General features: G+C 47.2%; 1 protein-coding gene across 4 annotated transcripts; it reads right to left on the minus strand.

Annotated features, from left to right (window-relative positions):
• Positions 1-2,526: 2,526 nt before the first annotated feature.
• On the minus strand, positions 2,527-18,978 carry LOC117939941 (band 4.1-like protein 3). 4 transcript variants are annotated; one of them, XM_034865338.1, is made up of 17 exons: positions 18,807-18,978; positions 18,396-18,493; positions 17,914-18,089; positions 16,203-16,286; positions 13,172-13,276; positions 12,854-12,966; positions 12,618-12,665; positions 10,839-10,868; positions 10,427-10,606; positions 9,500-9,916; positions 8,669-8,764; positions 8,513-8,566; positions 7,245-7,289; positions 6,946-7,038; positions 6,771-6,851; positions 4,568-4,689; positions 2,527-3,481 (listed from the first exon to the last, which is right to left on the minus strand). In XM_034865338.1, exons 1-16 carry the CDS (start codon positions 18,936-18,938, stop codon positions 4,579-4,581), a joined length of 1,863 nt encoding a protein of 620 aa, XP_034721229.1. In that variant the 5' UTR covers positions 18,939-18,978; the 3' UTR covers positions 2,527-3,481; positions 4,568-4,578. The 4 variants fall into 4 exon arrangements, with proteins under 4 accessions (XP_034721229.1, XP_034721230.1, XP_034721232.1 ...); XM_034865339.1 differs by lacking the exon at positions 16,203-16,286; XM_034865341.1 differs by lacking the exon at positions 9,500-9,916.
• Between the last annotated feature and the right edge of the window lie 1,427 nt (positions 18,979-20,405).

The following is a 20,405-nucleotide window of genomic DNA, read 5'->3' on the forward strand; positions in this document are numbered from 1 at the left end:
GCCAGTGTGTGTGTATGTGGTGGATGGTGAGAGTTAGAGAGGAGCATATAGAGGGGGGGCTGCCAGTGTGTGTGTATGTGGTGGATGGTGAGAGTTAGAGAGGAGGGGGGGCTGCAGTACGATTCTCTGATTTTTTAATACAATACCTCCAGTTTTTACTCTTCCGGCATCATTATTGGTCAAAATGTAAGAATTATTGTGCCGGTCGAAGACATGTAACTATGGAAACTATCAGACGTAAACCTTTGTCACTGTTCGCACCAACTGTCGATAGAAAGCGTTGAAATAACATATCTGGATTCATCTCTGAGGAAATCAACATAGCAACAAGTTCTGACACACACACAAACACACCTATCATGAGATTGTTCCATGGAGGCGTCTTGTCCTCTTTGCAGGACATGTCCAACAGCAGCGTAAACTTAGCTCAAATCAGCTGTTACCAATGTGTCTGTGTCTGTGTCTGTGCGTCTGCGTGTGTGTGTGTGTGTCAGGTGGTGTTTAACGTGAATAACGGCGCCGGCCGGGTATCGGTACGTTCTATTGGTCCGTTGCTGTGTGACGGGCGCTGGCACCGCCTCCTCGCCAGGAAGACCAAGCACAGCCTAAGTCTCAGCGTCGATGGGCGGGGCTTCTCCTCCCCCAATCCCTACCCACAATCCACCTCTGCCGAGACCAGGAACCCCGTCTACGTGGGGGGCTTCCCAGGTGAGACACCACCTGCCTGTCTCCCTACTTGTCTGTCTCTCCTACCTGTCTCCCTGTCTGTCTGACCTGTCTCCCTGCCTTTCTGTCTCTCTGCAGTGGGGGTTAGACAGAACTGTCTGTCTACCACCCAGAGGTTCAGTGGATGCCTGAGGAACCTGCAGCTCGTTAAGTCTCACCTGTCTGACGCTCTGGACCTAAGCTCCGCCCACTTCCTGTCGGGCATCACTCCCAACTCCTGCCCATTTGACAGGCAACGGCCAGCTGGCCTCTGATTGGTCCTCCAGTTTGATGAAAGTCTGTAGTTCCTCCAATTCATTTATATCATTAAATCTCATCTGAAAACACTTTGATTCACTCTTTCTTTCACATCCATTAAAGGAATAAAATACGGTAATAATAATAATAATAATAATTATATCTTATAATAAATAATTAGGAGTGAGCAATGTGTTCTAAAAGTGGGAAACGTTTCCAAAAACAGTGAATATTTAAGAAAAAGTCAGATATTTGATCTAAATCTTAAAACATCGGGACAGGAAGACGAGTCGTTACTAATCATTTTATTTAGTTTAGTGATTAAAGTTTATATCATGAAGAAAATAAAAGATGATGGGGGGGGGGGGGACTTCAGGGGTCCTTCAGCAGCTACACACACACACACACACACACTCCTTGATGCTGTTTTCTCTCTAATGGCGTTTTTCCACTGCTGGTATCAGCTCGACTCGACTCGCCTTGACTCGCCTCTACTCGACTCGACGCATGCTACGTCTGTATTCTATTGCAAAATGAGCAACGCCTCAGCGTGGCTGGTCACCATAGCTACACGTGATGATGTTATTTTCAACGCAACTCACAACAGCACGTCGGCTAATTGTCAAAGCCAGAAGGAATGTTTTGTTTCAAAAGAAGCTGAAGGAAGCAACAAAAATCACCGCTAAAAAAAAAACTGGAGTTTGGGAATTCGTCCGGAGTTCAGACGTCGACATGACTGTTGTTCGCCGACACAAAAGGGTAAGTTACGTTTCCTGGTAACGTTAGCTAACATTTGCATGTGTTAGGGGCCCCGGTCATTATTTACTATACGCTATATAAAGTACATGAACTTTAGCAACCATGATTACACACCAACATGTGTGCTGTTTGTGTTTCAGAGCATTCACGCTCTGCAAAACCGCCGCCGCAGACCGTCTGGTGGGCGACGTCCGACCGGTGAGATCTCCGGTTGTGACCTGCTGGGCTTCGTATAATCTTTATGAGAGTCATGGAGAGACTTATGACAACGACTGGGATGCATCTGGGCCAGCAGAGCCGGGGGGGGGACACTGTCACGGGATGCAGAGGAAGAAGACCGGGGTGTACCGGAGGGTTTGATGCGCTACTTGAAAAGCTAAATAAAAACTTTTCTTTGATAACTTGTCTTGTTTTTTTAAAATAACAGTGTGCAATATTGGAAATGACATGAAGCCCTTAACAACCCTTAATATTGAACAATTGAAAAGTGAGAATAGTGCAGAGAGTAGATAATCTGTCGGTGTCTGGCTAGATTTATTTTTTAAATGTCCATTTGTTTCGGACACACTCTCTGCACTGTTGTTTAGTAAAAACGCAGTGATCCGACCAACCAGCAGTCTGCAGGTTTCCACGTCACCTTTTGGGCTCGCCTCATCTCGCTTGGAACCTCGACTGAGGTAGTACTAAAAGAGTACCTGGTAGCAGGCCCCAGGGACGTTTTTTTCGTAATGGAAGAGCAAAAAAGCCGAGTAGAGTCGAGGCGAGTCGAGTAGATACCACGCAGTGTAAAACCGCCATAACTTCCTGTAGGAAAACACGTTCTGTGAACGTGGCTACAAGTGGGCGTGGTTATAGGGGCGTGTCTACTGGTGTTCGTCACATGGTGGGCCACCAGGGGCGTGGTTACCAAGGTTGGCTACCAGGGGCGTGGTCAATTTGGGAGTACATTCACACAACAATAAATAAATAAATAGACATTTAAGACACAAATAATGAATTACACATCAACAGGTGAATAAAACAATTCAAAACAAAGGTTTCTATTGTAATGGCAAATTACTATTGCATTGTGGGTAAATACAGATTTTTCGCTGCTATACAGTGAGCGGTTACAGTGCTAGCATTCATGCTGATTTACATTTCAGACAGAAAACAGGAAGTGTTCTTCAGTGCCTCTGATGTAAAACCCAGCAGCCAATCAGCTGTGGAGTTCCTCAGGGAAGTTGTCTGGGCCCCTTGTTATTCGCTTTGTGTGGAGTTCCTCAAGGAAGCTGTCTGGGCCGCTTGTTATTCACAGAAACTAATTAAATAAGGAATTGCAGTCGGTCATTAAATTAAACAATAAACAAACTGGTCGTTAATGTCTCTAAAATAAAAAAAGAAGCCGATTAAGTAAAGCTGCTGTCCCACAGTCAGGGTTAAATATACCTACAACCAATCAGATGGCAGCTGTGTAAGTGTATGTGTGTGTGTGTGGAGGGGGGGCTTGTTTAAAGAGGAAGTTAAAGAAGCAGCAGGTGAAGTTTGGTAGGTCCTGATACACCATACAGGTGTTTGTCTGTGTGTGTGTGTGTGTGTGTGTGTGTGTCGGTGTGTGTAGCTGTGTGTGTGTTTGTTTCTGTGTGTGTGTGTGTGTGTGTGTGTGTGTAAATCTTCCGTTCCTTTATTGTCCACTGGGTGTCGCCGAAACCTCTATCAACAGTTGGCTGATGTCTGGACTACATCTCCCAGAATGCAGCAGGTTGTCCTGGGCTCAGTCCTGAAGAGAGACAGAACTAGAGATGAAGCAGCTCAGAGGGTCTCAGACTGAAATCCTCCTTCCTTAAAACTGGTTTATTAACGTACGGTAGCGATGGTAAAGTCACGGTAACGTACGGTAGTCACGGTAACCTGAAGCCTACCCATTTGATCCTTTACTGAAGTGAACAATTCATAAACAGCAAAAGGCCGATTTAACCATCATTACAACAACAACTCCACAGGAATGAAAGTCAAAAACATTTCAACAAAGAAATTAAAATAAAGCCAATGAGGAAACAGGAAATAAATTCAGTTTGTTGCTAAAAGATATTCCGCAGTCACAAAAATAAAGCCATCAACTCAGCAAATGTTAAGAGCCGGCACAGAGCCGACACAGCCGGCGCGGGGCCGGCATGGAGCCGTCACGGGGCAGACACATAGCCGGCACGGAGCCGGAACAGAGCCGACACGGGGCAGGCACATAGCCGGCACGGAGCCGGAACAGAGCCGACACGGGGCAGGCACATAGCCGGCACGGAGCCGGAACAGAGCCGACACGGGGCAGACACATAGCCGACACGGGGCAGACACATAGCCGGCACGGGGCCGGCACGGAGCCGACACGGAGCTGTTAAACATACTACTACTGTCAGCGTGGGAAATTACGATGCTTCCACGTCTCCATGGTTACGTTATAATTACATTAACTGAATTATTGATGAAATTAAACCAAATCAGCATAGCTCAATTTCAATGCATACAGGCGGACAGCAAGGGACATCATGCTAACATAGCATGTTAGCAGAGCGTGTTAGCATAGCGTGTTAGTATAGCATTAATGGTCTTAATGTTCAATGAATGATAAAAAGGCTCTCTAATCCGATCATTAAGTCAAATGTATCATAAATAAATACCCAAAATGCTAAGGGGCTCCTCCCACACATTTTCCCAGAATTTTTTCTGTTTCGTCCCCGTGGTTAAAAAGACACTTTGTGGGCTTTAGAAGGTTAAGTATTAAATTAATAATATTTATCATTATATGTGTCAATGTCATGACCTCATGCACAAGCCAGCCAATCAGCATGCAGCACGGGACACCTGTTACCTGTGATGTCACTAATCAATCACATGATCAGGAGACACTTCGGTTTCTTTATGGACGACGACTCGTGTGACCGAGAGCTCCGGATGCTGCCGCCGCGCCTCACTGAGAGCCGCCGCCAAGGCCTGGACACAATCACCCAAAGGGGTGGGATTAGAGTCAGGGGGTGGGGTTATACCCAGAGAGGCGGAGTTAGAGCCAGGAGCGGGGTAAGACACAGAGAGATAGGGTAAGAGCCAGGTGTGGGGTTGGAGCCGGGGTGGGGTTAGACCTAGGGCGGGGTTAGGCATATGGGCGGGACCTGTAGTTCGGAGCTCACACTGGTCTGGGCTAGAACTGTTATGGTTTGGGGGTTGCTTGGCTTTATTTTCTCCTGTTTGGCCTCCTTGTATTTTTTGTCTTAGCCTCTCCTCGGTCTTGTGTTGTTTGATTCTGTCTTGTGTTCCTGAGTGTCTGTTTGTTCTGTTTCCTGTTTTATTTTGGTAGAATGGTTTCCTGTCGTGTCTAGTCTAGTCTAGCTTTACGTTGGTTTGTCTGATTGTCATGCCCCGCCCTAATGTGGTTCACCTGATGTCTCACCTGTTCCCTGTTACCGCGTTACCTCATGTATTTAACCCCAGTGTTCCCTTTGTCTCTTGCCAGATTCTTATGTCTCATTGATGTGGTCGTGTCTTCGTTCCTGCCTTGTCCCTGACATTCCCCTGTGTAGTTCACCCTGTTTTAGTCTTGCCTTCCCCTGTGCTTGTTTTTTGATTTTTTGATTTCACCTTCTGTTCCCTGTGTTTGTTGGACTGTTGAATAAAGCCATTGTTGAAGCTCCCTCCTCCCTGCTCTCCTCTTCTTTTGGGTCCTCCGTCCCTCACTCACCACAACAAGAACAATGACATCTCTAGGTCTACATCGTCATCACAGCTGTGACGAATGCAACACTCCAGTTGTTATGATGACAGTCAACCTTTAGGGGGAGTGGCCTGGTGCAGTGGGTGTAAATGTAAATGTAAATGTGCTGTATTTATATAGCGCTTTTCCAGTCTTAACGACTGCTCAAAGCGCTTTAACATCTACAGGGAACATTCACCATTCACACACATTCACACACAGTGGCTGGGGCTGCCGTACAAGGTGCCACCTGCTCATCAGATACACACTCACACACATTCACACTCCGATGCGCAGCAACGGGGGCAACTCGGGGTTCAGTGTCTTGCCCAAGGACACTTCGACAATGACTGCAGGGGCGGGGATCGAACCACCAACCTTCCAATTGGCAGGGAACCGCTCTACCACTGAGCCACAGCCGCCCCATAGGGTGTGGTAATTGAGGGAAGAAGGTTAAGGCGACCGCTGCGGGGGGTTGACCCTGATCGCTGAATGTCTGCAACTGGTTTCACACCTGGTGGTGAACCAGACCTGGTAATTATTCACACCTGGTGATGACTCCACCTGGTGATGACTCCACCTGGTGGTGACTCACACTTCCTGCTCCTGCAACTTCAGCCCAACGCTGAGCACCTTTACGTTGTTGTTGATCTGATTCTATTAAAATCTATAGAAGGTTCCAGGTGAGTAAAGGATTCCAGATGTGTCTGGTTCCAGGTGAGTGAAGGGTTCCAGGTGAGTGAAGGATTCCAGGTGTGTAAAGGATTTCAGGTGAGTGTTGGGTTCTCTGTTCATGTCTATGGGAAGTTTGATGCTTCCTGTTTCTATTTCTGCATTTTAACCTTCAGGTTGTCTTCATGTTGTCTTCATGTTGTCCTCAAGAACGTTGTTTTATTTTAGGGTGCGATCAAATCAATTTAGCATCAGAACAGAGTAAATGATCACATGACTGTAGTCGGTCTTCTTAACACAGCTTCAAGCTTCCGGAGGTATTTATTATCTGCTGTAGCTTGTCCAACGTTGGAGACTCAGATATGGTACAGTCCAAAATGATGTGAAATCACACTAAAAAATTTTAAAACACATTTTCTAGGAGGACCCCTAAAACCTGCCTGCAGAAAACGTGCACCTGTCCCATCTGCATAAAGTTCTGTGAATATTTGGTGTAGCCCTGCTTATGTCTTTCAGGTTAATCTGAGCATGTATACATCTGTTATGTGTTAATCTGAGCATGTATAAATCTGTTGTGTTCATCTGAGCATGTATAAATTTGTCTCAGGTTAATCTGAGCATGTATAAATCTGTCTATTGTTAATAATGAATTCACCTGGTCATGGTCTATTTCTGTGTCTCCAGAAATCACGATTCTTTTCTCGATTCTGGTTTCTGAAATTCCTCCTTTCACTGTCTGCGGAGAGAGAGAGAGACAAATCCATGTTAGAATGTCAGTCTGTTAGCATGTTAGCCTGTAAGCATGCTAGCCGGTTAGCCTAGCATGTTACCTTGGTGATGTGCGTGGTGGTCGTGGTGTTGGAGGTTTCTGCCGTGAAGGTCTGAGAACTGAGCAGCAAACCTGCCGGAGCATCAGAGACCGCCTGCAACACATCTGTCTGTTAGTAGTACTAATCCACAACATCTGTCTTTTAGCAGTACTAATACACAACATCTGTCTGTTAGTAGTACTAATGAGTACGATAATGAGCCTTTATATAAGAAGGCATATCTCCCTCAGCTGTTAATGCAACGTGTACTCCTTCTTTCTCCTTTCTTTGTATTAAATATGAAAATGTGAAGCGCTTACCCCGGGAGCTTCGTAGGTAAGTGTCTTCCTCATCACCGGGACGTCCTGACAGAGACACAGGGACATGTTACACTTTTATCAGCTCTACGCTACATCTTGATTAGCTCTGATTCTTACATTACACCCTGGTCTGTCTGCAGCTGTCCCTCTCTCGCTATAGACACCCTGGTCTGTCTGCAGCCGTCCCTCTCTCGCTATAGACACCCTGGTCTGTCTGTAGCCGTCCCTCTCTCGCTATAGACACCCTGGTCTGTCTGCAGCCGTCCCTCTCTCCCTAGAGACACCATGTTCTGTCCGCAGCCATCCCTCTCTCACTAGAGAGATCTCTGATTCTTACATTACACCATAGTGTGTCTGCAGAGGTCCCTCTCTCTTTCTCACCCCAGCTCAAACACACACAACAGACAAATGTGTTTATTCACGAGTAGATTCCATATTTTTCTCCAATATTTAGGCTTGGTTGCTAGGCTACATTCTAAGAAATGAAACCGTTAAATAATGTATAGTTCTGTCATGTTACCATGGCATAAGTTCTATGAATATAAATACATCTTATGGCAGGGCAGTTTATCTACAGGATTAGGGGCAGGTCAGGTGCAGTTTATCTGGAGGGTAAGGTGCAGTTTATCTGGAGGGTAAGGTGCAGTTTATCTGGAGGGTTTGGGGCAGTTCATCTGCGGGGTTAGTGGCAGGTTAGGGGCAGTTTATCTGGAGCATTGGAGGCAGGTCAGGGGCAGTTTATACAGATGATTTGGGGCAGTTTGGGGCGCTGTTACCTCCGGCAGAGGTTCTGAATCATCATCGCTGTGGTCGGATGGCCGTCTCTGATTGGCCGAGCACTGGGAGGTGGGACGGGGCAGAGAAGGCGGGGGGGAGTTCTCCCCAAAGCTCCACCCCCCCTCACCCTCCTCGCTGGAGCTCTGGTTGTCATGGAAACCCAGAATAGAGCGGCTCCGGGTGCAGCTATTAGCCCCACTGCGGCTAACTGCAGAGTTAGCATTAATATCAATAGCCTGTCTGATGGCAGCCTCCACGGAATCTTCTACCGCTGCCTGCGCTAACACGCTGATAGCATCTTCGCTAGCATCGCTAGCATCATCACTAGCATCAACGCTAGCATCATTGCTAGCATCATCGCTAGCATTATCGCTATCGCTAGCGTCATCTGCACAGCCTGCACTGTTAGCATCAGCATGAGTCATGCAGATCCCTGGTGGGGGGGGTGGGGGGTTAACGGGCGGCGGGAACACTAGACTTCCTGTTTCTACCTGGTCAGGGTCACATGGCTCCGTCAACAGGAAGAGCGTCTCCGTCTCCGACGTCTGAAACAAAGTGGAAAGAAAACCAATCAATTGTGTGAGTGGGCGGGGCTACGGCTCAGTGACGAGAGAGAGAGAGAGAGAGAGAGAGAGAGAGAGCACTACCTTCAGCAGGTTGAGTTCTCTGATGGTCTGTTGTTCTCTGGCCGAGTTCAGCAGAGCAGTCAACTCAGGAGACATCTCATCAAATGTGGGTTTAGGCTACACAGAAACACACACATAGACACACAGATACACACAGACATACATACAGACACTCATGCGCACACACACAGACACACATACAGACACACACACACTCACATACAGACATGCACGCGCATACATAGAAACACACACGCACAGAGACACACAACAACACAGGTTACAATGACAGAAACTTCAGACCTTTGAGCCACATTTCAGATATTTTTTGCAGCAATTAAAGGGATGTTGTGAAATAGAAGTGTTTAAATATTAGCAGAAACTGACAGCCATGCAGGGGCTTGACCAATGGGGCGTGACCAGGAGTTGGGGCGTGGCCAAATGGGCGTGAAGCAGCAAGTCTGTTAGTAATCACCAGGATCTTACGTAGTCTGTCTGGTTTTTCTCCAGGTCAAAACCCAGAATCTGAAAATGAGGAGCCCCCCCCCAACAGCCAATCAAAGCCCAGTGATGAGCTCTCGGTATATAAAGCAAACCAACAGAAGGAAACCAGAACACATGAAGACGATCTGCTCGCTGTCAGCCATTTTGATCAACACAGAAGCAGAAACAAAATGGCTTCTGGGAGTTCCATTTGAACACTGCAGCTCCACAAAGCCACTGCTAGAAGCTGTCTGTCTGTCTGTCTGTCCGTCTGCCTGCCTGACTGCCTGTCTGTCTGTCTGTCTGTGCGGGTTAGCGTGTAGCTGCAGAGCCTCTTTTTCATGCCGACCACCAACCAGCCAATCATACCACTTGGGGTGAGACGGGCGACTTCCTGCCAGTCAGGTGACCTGCTGAGGGGGTGGGGCTTAGCCTCAGCTCATCCAGAGCAAGTTTAGGAGGAAGGGAGGCTCCTCCCCCACCAATGACGTCACCGCTGACACTCCTGGAGGCTCCTCCCCCGCCAATGACGTCACCGCTGACGCCCCAGGTGCCGGGCGGCGGCTCCAACGGTGAGGTGGGCGTCTTCACCTCCTGGATTGTGATCAGCGGTCCCCTGGTGATGACATCATCAGCGGTGGACAGAGGGATGACGCGCTGCTGCAGGTTATCTGCAATCATCACGGTGATGACCTTTCCAGAGGCGGTGTCGTAGCTCCGCCCCACAGCATAGTTCTTCTCTGTCATTGGCTGAGGAGGAGGAGCCCTGTTTGTGATCCCGCCCTCCTGAAGGTGAGCAACATCCATCACACATTGGTGGGTCAACCAAGCAATCACAGCTCAGCTGATGATCCTTGTGGTTCTAAACTCTGACACCGTCTGTTTCTGTTCAGGAAACAACAACAACCTCCAACCTCCAACCCTAGATCGTCTGTCTAACTGGGACGTTATATAAAGAATATGTTAGATCATCTCTAACTGGGACGTTATATAAAGAATATGTTAGATCATCTCTAACTGGGACGTTATATAAAGAATATGTTAGATCATCTATAACTGGGACCTTATATAATGAATATGTTAGATCATCTCTCCAACTGGGACGTTATAAATGTAAACTGATATCTTTATTTAATATTGCATGGGGAGTTTTCTTTAGCGGAGGGGGGGGAGGATGTTCCACCAGAACAAGTTCCTTCCTGAGACTACTCACAGCCCATCGCTGCATCTGAAGCTTAGCCCCGGCCATCACCACCCAGGACCGTTGTGATTGGTTAAAAGAAATGTCTGTCTCACCTGGTCTGGTTCCAGCGGTTCGATCATCGGCGAGTCGTCGAGCCGTCGTAGCGGCGAGGCGGCGAGACGTCTGTCCCACTCCGTCACCCCCCCCCCGCCTCCTGCGTCTTCCAGGAAGGAGCGTCTGAGAGCGCTGATGGAGCTCTGGGGCGTTGGGTCCTCGGGACTGCCCAGCGTCTCCTGCAGAGACAGGGTCAGGAGTGAAACCAGAACCACTAGGTCAGTGTTAGTGGAACCACAACCACCTGGTCTGGAGTGGAACCACAATCACCGGGTCAGTGAGAGTGGAACCAGAACCACCGGGTCAGTAGTGGAACCAGAACCACCGGGTTAGTGTGATTGGAACCAGAACCACCGGTTCTATTATCGTCATTAATATTCTGTTATTATCTTTATTAATATAGGAACTCACCTGAGTTTTCAAGTCTTCATCCTGATCAGACTGGTAGAGAGACAGACAGGTAGAGAGACAGACAGACAGAAAGACAGAGAGAAAGACAGAGAGATTATTCAGTGTGCTGAGTGCTGCAATAGCACCTGTCTGTTAGCATCTTTCTGGTAGCATCTGTCTGTTAGCATCCGTCTGTTAGCATCCGTCTGTTAGCATCTGTCTTTTAGCATCTGTCTGTAAGCATCTGTCTGTTAGCATATGTCTGTTGGCATGTTAACACCTGTCTGTTAGTATCCGTCTGTTAGCATCTGTCTGTTAGCATCGTCTGTTAGCATCTGATAACAAATGTCTGTTAGCATCCGTCTGTTAGCATCTTTCTGTTAGCATCTGTCTGTTAGCATCTGTCTGTTAGCATCCGTCTGTTAGCATCGGTCTGTTAGCATCTGTCTGTTAGCATTCGTCTGTTAGAATCTGTTAGCATCCGTCTGTTAGCATCTGTCTGTTAGCATCCGTCTGTTAGAATGTGTTGCCAGTTTTAACTCTTCAGACATAATTTTTGGTCAAAATGTAGGAAATCTTGTGCCAATCGCAGACATGTAACTATGGAGTCCGTCAGACTTAACGTGTTCACATTGGGGAAACCAACTGCCAAGCGAAGACATTGAAAACTAATAAGGGAGGGGTTGCAGCACAATTCTCTGAAACAAACAATCTGCTCTCTCTCCCACCCAATAGCGCACTGATAAATTTTCTGCGGAAATTTCTAGTTGTGTTTCTTCATCTTCCGCCACATTTTTGTCCCACTCCTAGTCCTGAAGCGTTGCCCACACGCGCAAACACATTACATCAAACCGTGGGTAATGATCAGGAATGGTGTGCTACGACTTTTGTAAGAGATTTGCCGCGTAGTTTTACCAAAATCAGCAAAAAACGGCAAAAATCTTCTCATAGACTTGAATGGGAAATTTTTGGGAAATCGCTCAACCTCGCTAAATCAACCGTCTCAGATTTTCCCGCTAGGGGAACCAACTGCTAATACAAAACATTGAAAATGAATATCTAGATCCTTCTCTAAGGAAATCAGCTTAGTAACATGTTCTGACACACACACACTTAGACACACAGACAAACACACATATACAGACACAGACACACACAGACACACTCTGACACACACAGACACACACTTAGACACACAGACACACTCTGACACACACAGACACAGACACACACACACACACACACACAAACACTTAGACACACACACAGACCCACACAGACACACACACACACACACACACACACACACATACATATACAGACACACACACACACACAGACACACACAGACACACTCTGACACACACAGACACACACTCAGACACACAGACACAATCTGACACACACAGACACAGACACACACACACACACACAGACACACACACACTTAGACACACACACAGACCCACACAAACACACACACACACACACACAGACACACACACACTTAGACATACACACAGACCCACACAGACACACACAGACACACACTCCTATCATGACACTGTTCCCTGGAGCCCATCTTGACCAAATGACTCCTTACTGATGTTTCCAATGTGTGTGTATGTGGCTGAGCACCATGTAGCAGGCACACTGACAACAAATATTTTCTAGTTATATATGTTATATCATATAATATATTATTATATATATGTTATATCATATTATAATAAACATTATGTTATATAGTATTATATATATGTTATTTCATATTATAATATATATTATATGATATTTTACCTCGGTGGGCGTCAGCTCCCCGTCCAACGCCGTGTCAGTCAACTCAGTCTGGAGACAGACAGACGGGAGAGAGACAGACATGACAGGGACGGACAAGGACAGACAGGACAGAGGAGAGAGACAGACAGGAGAGAGAGACAGACAGGAGACAGGAGAGAGATACAGAAAGTCAGCCAGGAGAAAGAGAGACAGACAGGAGCGAGAGAGAGACAGACAGATAGAGAGGTGTCTGTTACCTTGGTGTCCTGCTTCTGAGGAGTAGGAGGACTCTGCTGAGACATCTCTGTCTCTCTGGTCTCCTCCTCTTCATCTTCCTCCTTCCTCTCCTCCTCCTGCTGCACCTCCTCCACTAGGAGACAGGAGACATGAAGAGAGAGGAGACAGGAGACAGGAGACATGAGGAGACAGGAGACATGAAATTAGAGGAGACAGGAGACATGAAGATGAGAGGAGACAGGAGACAAGGAAACAGGAAACATGAAGACGGAGGAAGGTGTCCATTAGCGTCCTAGCCTCCGTCAGCTGTCTCTCCTCTGATTGTGTGTTTTTATTACCTTTCTCCGCCTTTCTCTCGTCCATCATCCTCTCAGGCGTTACCGTGGGGATTAGATTACTGATCGCGATGGCTTTAGAAGCTCCATACAGCCCCGAACCCATATCTACACTCACACACACACACAAACATACACACACACAGAGTCAGGTTGTTTGAGCTCTTGTTTATCATGGCTTGTTACCACGGCAACGGCACAATCAGCCACCCAGTGCTCAGAGCGCATGCATCAGCCTATCAGCCTTCAGATCACCACAAAGCCACGCCCACACGATACCTGCAGGCATCAGTTAGCTTGCGATGCTAATCTGATGCTAATCAGATGCTAATCAGATGCTTATGATGCTAATGATGTTAACAGAGAGTCAGACCTCCCTCCCGCCGAGTGCACAGGTAAACCAGTAAAGTTGGCTCTAAAAGGGGGGAGGAGGTAGAAATCAGTGAAAGCCCCGCCCTCTCGGGGGGCAGCGGGGGGGACCTGAGGGGTGTCTTAGAGGAAGTTCTCTCTATCTATATATTCTATATAATCCGAATCTCTACTTCCATTAATTTTGGGGCGTCTTGTTAAATTTGATAGTATTTGAAAACAAATTGAAGTGTTTTTGAAACATTAGTAGTATTATTATATGTAGTAGTATTAGTATTAAATGTAGTAGTAGTAGTAGTATTATATGCATATTAAACAGTTGTGCCATCGCCCTTATTTAAAATGTATTGATGTTGTTGATAGTTCTGTCTAAGCACTCACAGTTCTTTACATCTTTCAGCGACTTTCGTTAAATAACAGTTATTTTGAACGCTTGGTAGCTAACGCTACCGTACTTTAGCTTAGCTGTTAGCGACCTTAGCTTAGCTGCTAGATTGTTATTCACGTTGGCGTTAATGACTCCTGGTTACGCCAAACAGGAGATAACCAAGATCAATGTTGAATAGGTGTGTACCTTTTTTCACCTACGTAATGTTGCAAAAATCAGGAATATCCTGTCTAAAAATGATGCAGAAAAACTAGTCCATGCATTTGTTACTTCTAGGCTGGATTACTGCAATTCTTTATTATCAGGCTGCTCGAAGACGTCCATAAAGACTCTTCAGCTGATCCAGAATGCTGCAGCACGTGTTCTGACAGGAACCAGGAAAAGAGACCACATCTCTCCTGTTTTAGCTTCTCTGCATTGGCTTCCTGTAAAATCCAGAATAGAATTTAAAATCCTTCTTCTCTCCTACAAAGCTCTTCATGGTCAGGCACCCTCTTATCTTAAAGAGCTCCTATTACCTTACAACCCTACAAGAGCACTACGCTCCCAGAATGCAGGATTACTGGTGGTTCCTAGAGTCTCTAAAAGTAGAACGGGAGACAGAGCGTTCAGGTATCAGGCTCCTCTCCTGTGGAACCAGGTTCCAGTCTGGGTCCAGGGACCAGAGCGTTCAGCTATCAGGCTCCTCTCCTGTGGAACCAGGTTCCAGTCTGGGTCCAGGAGGCAGACACCAGCTTCACATTTAAGAGTAGACTTAAGATTTTCCTCTTTGATAAAGCCTATAGTCAAAGAGGTAACTGTTGTTGTGATTTAGCACTATATAAATAAAATGTAATTGAATATTGTTAGGGAGTGAAGAGTTGCAGCGTCCGCCTAACCCGGCCCACCTGCTTCTCGTCATAGTTGTCAGATTTACGGTTGGGGAGAGTTCTAGCCCGACCAGGCTCCTCTCTTTACCCTGTCTCTCTTGGTTTTGCTGTAATAGTTTTAAACAGCTGGGGACTTCCTTTTGACACACTGAGCTCCTCTCTCCTCTATCTTTGTCTCTTTCTATCTTTCCATCTTTTAATTTTGTGTGCATCCATGTCCCAGAAATGCTTGTTACTAACCTAGCTACTAACCTAGTTACTAACCTAGTTACTAACCTAGCTCTGGGAAGTCATTCCCCGGAGTCCTTATGTTCTTTTTCCCCAGCATGTTCCCTCGGATCAGAGAGGCTCCAAAATCAGGGTCGCCTTGGTCCCGCTACACGCTCTGCAATGCCCTGCTATGCTCTGCGGTGCCCTGCTACATCCTGCTACGTCCTGCTACGTCCTGCTACATCCTGCTACGTCTTGCTACGTCCTGCTACATCCTTCTACGTCCTGCTATGCTCTGCGGTGCCCTTCTACATCCTGCTTCATCCTGCTACGTCCTGCTACATCCTGCTACGTCCTGCTATGCTCTGCGGTGCCCTTCTACATCCTGCTACTTCCTGCTACATCCTGCTATGTCCTGCTACATCCTGCTACGTCCTGCTACATCCTGCTACATCCTGCTACGTCCTGCTACATCCTGCTACGTCCTGCTACGTCCCGCTACGTCCAGCTACGTCCTGCTGTGCCTTGTAATGCCACAGAGTGCTCTGCTATGCATGAACTACTAACTACTAAGAACCGCTACAAACTACTATTCTTTTGTGACTCTTATTTCCACTCTTCATTCTAACCCCAACCGGTCGTCAGACACCGCCTACCAAGAGCCTGAGTCTAGGTCTGGGTCTGGGTCTGTCCGAGGTTTCTGCCTAAAGGGAAGTTTTTCCTCTCCACTGTCGCCCTGTTGCTTGCTCTGGAGGAAACTACTAGAACGGTTGGGTCCTTGTAAATTCTGGAGTGTGGTCTAGACCGGCTCTATCTGTTAAGTGTCTCGAGATAACTCTTGTTATGAATTGATACTATAAATAAAATTGAATTGAAATTGAAAAAAAAAAAGTGACAAAAATTGAAAAAACGTCATATGATGAAAAAACGTATAAAATAAAATAAAAACGTAAGAAAAAGATTTTCTGTTTTTATAGGAAGACAATGCGAGGGATTACTACAACAACGGAGTGACATCAGCGATACGTCCCATAACGAGCCAATCACCAACTGCTCCTGGCGGCGAGATGGAGGTCTGACATAAGCGGAATCGGAGGATCTGATTGGACGGAAATGAACACAGCTGAGTGCAGGTGTGTTTGAATGCAGCAGAGCCGCTCCAGCCAATCAGGAAGCAGCGTTTTGCAGGTGGATCTACCTGTGTGAGTAGCACCGTTGGCTTTAGGGGACGCTGTGATGGCTGGAGAGCCAATCAGAGAACACCTGGGCGTGGTCATCGGAGCTGAGGACCAATCAAAAGCTGAGGTCACCAACAACAACCAATGCAGAACTACTACTGGGACAGGTTTACCCTAACCCCCCTGGGACCAGTAATCCTACCGTCAGGACCAAAACAAAAGACTTAGACCAGGTGTTCTCGTATCTTTAGGGACCGAGACCAGGTGTTCTTGTATGTTTAGGGACGGAGACCAGGTGTTTTTGTGTCTTTAGGGACGGAGTCCAGGTGTTCTTATTTCTTTAGGGACGGACAAAGAGACCAGGTGTTCTTGAATATTTAGGGATGGACACGGAGACCAGATGTTCTGAAATCTTTAGGGACGGAGACCAGGTGTTCTTATATCTTTAGGGACAGACACGGAGATCAGATGTTCTCGTATGTTTGGGGACAGACACGGATACCAGGTGTTCTCGTATCTTTAGAGACGGAGAGGGAGACCAGGTGTTCTTGTATCTTTAGGGACGGACACGGAGAACAGGTGTTTTTGTCTCTTTAGAGACGGACACGGATACCAGTTCTCGTATCTTTAGGAACGGACACGGAGAACAGATGTTCTCGTATCTTTAGGAACGGACACGGAGAAAAGATGTTCTCGTATCTTTAGGAACGGACACGGAGAACAGATGTTCTCGTATCTTTAGGGATGGACACAGAGACCAGATGTTCTAGTATCTTTTGGAAGGAGACGGAGACCAGGTGTTCTCGTATCTTTGGAGACAGACACGGATACCAGGTGCTCTCTTATATTTAGGGACGGACACGGAGACCAGGTGTTCTTGTTCTTTAGGGGCGGACACGGATACCAGGTTTTCTCGTATCTTTAGGAACAGAGACGCAGACCAGGTGTTCTCGTATCTTTAAAGACGGAGAGGGAGACCAGGTGTTCTCGTATCTTTAGGGACGGACACGGAGAACAGGTCTTCTTGTCTCTTTAGAGACGGACACGGATACCAGTTGTTCTTGTATCTTTAGGAACGGACACGGAGACCAGATGTTCTCGTATCTTTAGGAACGGACACACACGGAGAACAGATGTTCTCTTATCTTTAGGGATGGACACAGAGACCAGATGTTCTAGTATCTTTTGGAAGGAGACGGAGACCAGGTGTTCTCGTATCTTTGGAGACAGACACAGATACCAGGTGTTCTCCTATACTTAGGGACGGACACAGAGTCCAGGTGTTCTTGTCTCTTTAGGGGCGGACACGGATACCAGGTTTTCTCGTATCTTTAGGAACAGAGATGCAGACCAGGTGTTCTCGTATGTTTGGGGACAGACACGGAGACCAGGTGTTCTCGCATCTTTAGAGACGGACACGGAGAACAGGTGTTCTCGTATCTTTTCGAAGGACACGGATACTAGGTGTTCTTGTATCTTTAGGAATGGAGACGGAGACCAGGTGTTCTCATATCTTTGGGGCCGGGGACGCAGACCAAGTGTTCTCGTATCTTTAGGGACGGACATGGAGACCAGGTGTTCTCGTATCTTTACGGACAGACACGGATACCAGGTGTTCTTAAATCTTTAGGGATGGACACAGAGACCAGGTGTGGCGTGTCTTTAGGGAAGACACGGAGTCAAGGTGTGGTGTATCTTGAGGGACGGACACAGAGTACAGGTCTTGTGTACCTCCGTCCAGGCTCCGGCTTAGGACGTTCCTCCTGCTGATGGTCCGGGGGATCTGGGGTGCCGGTCTGGAAATCTGAGCACTCGCTCTGCGACTCTGGATCTGAGTCCGACCGCTGTAACGGAACTTAGACCCCAGAGACAGGAACTTCTTGGGGGTCTCCTCTGGAGACATCAACCTGAGAGACAGATGGGCGGGAGGGGGGGGTTGTTACAGAAAGAGACAGACAGGTAGACAGAGAGAGACACGGAGACAGACAGAGAGACAGGGAGACAGACAGACAGAGGGAAAGGGAGACAGACAGACAGAGGGACAGGGAGACAGAGAGATAGAAAGAGAGACGGGTGAAGACGGACAAGAAGAGAGGACAGAAACAGTTTGTCAGATTGTTTCCTTTCCGTTGTGTCTGATGATGTCACGGGATGTCAGGTGATGTCAGGTGATGATGATGATGATGATGATGATTAGTTCAAAGAGGACAGACCTGAAAAAGGAGTGATGTTCCACGCAGACCTTCCAGAGACGCTTTGCTGATCGGTGGTTCAGCAGCTTGAAGCCAATGGTGGACTCAAACTGGTCAAACTAGGGACAGAGACTCAAACTGGTCAAACTGGGGACAGAGACGCAGACTGGTCATACTGGGGACAGAGACTCAAACTGGTCAAACTGGGGACAGAGACTCAGACTGGTTACACTTGAGACAGCGACTCAAAATGGAGACAGAGACTCAACAGGTCACACTGGGGACAGAGACTCAAATGGGGACAGAGACCCAGAGACTCAGATACCCAGAGATTGAAAGACACAGAGACCCAGAGACTCAGACTCAGACACAGAGGGACAGGTCCCAGAGACTTAGAGACCCAGACCCAGAGACCCAGACCCAGAGACCCACCTCCCCAGGGCGGATCTTGATGTAGAAGTTGTTCCTCTTGTACGAAATCTTCAGGATCTTTGGCCACGCGAATCTGTTGATCCTCAGCCGGTCTCTGTAGACCAGGAGACCACTACTGCACACGCCCAGCATGATGGCCACACCCTCCGAGTCCTACACAGAGAGAGAGACACACACAGACACACACACAATTTATGAATGAACAGATTTTAATTAAATTCACTACCAGTCAAAAGTCTGGGTCCATCCCACAATGACATCACCGATGACGCGGTAGCTACAATGACATCACCGATGACGCGGTAGCTACGATGACATCACCGCTGATGCGCTAGCTACAATGACATCATCGCTGACGCGCTAGCTATGATGACTTCACCGATGACGCGGTAGCTACGATGACTTCACCGATGACGCGGTAGCTACGAGGACATCACCGATGACGCGGTAGCTACGATGACTTCACCGATGACGCGGTAGCTACGATTACTTCACCGATGAAACGGTTGATGATTGAAATTGATATTGAAATTTGACATCGGCACTTCCTGTCTATCCCCCCCCCCCCCAAACCCTACGGGGTTCTGGATGGGTTGAATCCACAGGAGCAGTCAGCATCCCCCCAATGGCAGGAAACATGTCCATATCTACACCATGTCCTAATAAAGCATGTTGGTTAATGCAGAGCAGAGTGGGGGGGGGTTGGGGTATAGGGTTTGACCAGGTCTCAATGAAGAAGGTTGAATGACCGTGGGGGGGGGGGGGGCGGCATGACTTTATCAATGGACAATAAATGAGACTCAACGATGAATGAAGATCTTCATCTGAATCATTGTCTTACCTCAGAAGACAGGCAGTCAAAACGACTTCCTACCATCTAGAGACAGACAGACAGACAGACAGACAGACAGAGACAACATAAAGGTAGAGGAAGAGAAGAAGAACTGGTCTAAATGGTCTGATTTAGCCGCTGTATTCCAGGTAAACTTTAGTCTCCAGTCTGCAGAGAGCTGAACGCCTTTCAACAGCTACGATGTAGCTAGCGCTAAACCAACCAGACTCCATTTAATGAACAGTAGTTTTACCGTGTATAGAGCCAACATATTTTCACATGTAAATCTGTAAAATATGTGTTTATGTCTACCAACAATAAAGTTGTGATGGTTGGAAAAGTGGAGAGAAGACCAAAAACAGCTTTTCATAGTTTTATTTAGTTTCTGTCGACATTGAATGAAGTGTGTGTTACGATGCTTAAATTACTGTTTATTTACATGGAGTCTGGTGGGTGGGGTGTTGAGGCCTGAACTCAGTTAAGAGTCAGTTGCTCAGTTAGTCCAAAATGTTAGCTGACCAATAACACCTCCTTCCATCATCTTCTCTCCTCCTTTATTTCTCTCCTCTTCTTGTCCTCTCCTTTTCTTCTCCTCCTCCTGTGTTGCTATAGTGATGGACAATTGTTGAGTAAAGGCCGTGGTCACCAGTTTTGTGGCTACTTGGGGGACGGGGAAGATGGGGCCAATTATTCTGATTCATGTTGCGTCCTTGGCACCCCTAGACTGGGGCGTAACACCATCCACCACATACACACACACTGGCGGC

The sequence above is a fragment of the Etheostoma cragini genome, unplaced genomic scaffold, assembly GCF_013103735.1.
Source record: "Etheostoma cragini isolate CJK2018 unplaced genomic scaffold, CSU_Ecrag_1.0 ScbMSFa_1485, whole genome shotgun sequence".
NCBI lineage: Eukaryota > Metazoa > Chordata > Actinopteri > Perciformes > Percidae > Etheostoma > Etheostoma cragini.

Excerpts from the sequence above, each read along its gene's own strand:
- LOC117939941 (XM_034865338.1), bottom strand. The coding sequence starts at position 18,938 with ATGCTGGGCGTGTGCAGTAGTGGTCTCCTGGTCTACAGAGACCGGCTG. Across the intron at positions 8,765-9,499 it reads CGCCCGTCTCACCCCAAGTG|CCTAAACCCACATTTGATGA; the intron begins GTATGATTGGCT and ends GTTTCTGTGTAG. Across the intron at positions 4,690-6,770 it reads CAGAAATAGACCATGACCAG|GCCTTGGCGGCGGCTCTCAG; the intron begins GTGAATTCATTA and ends GATTGTGTCCAG.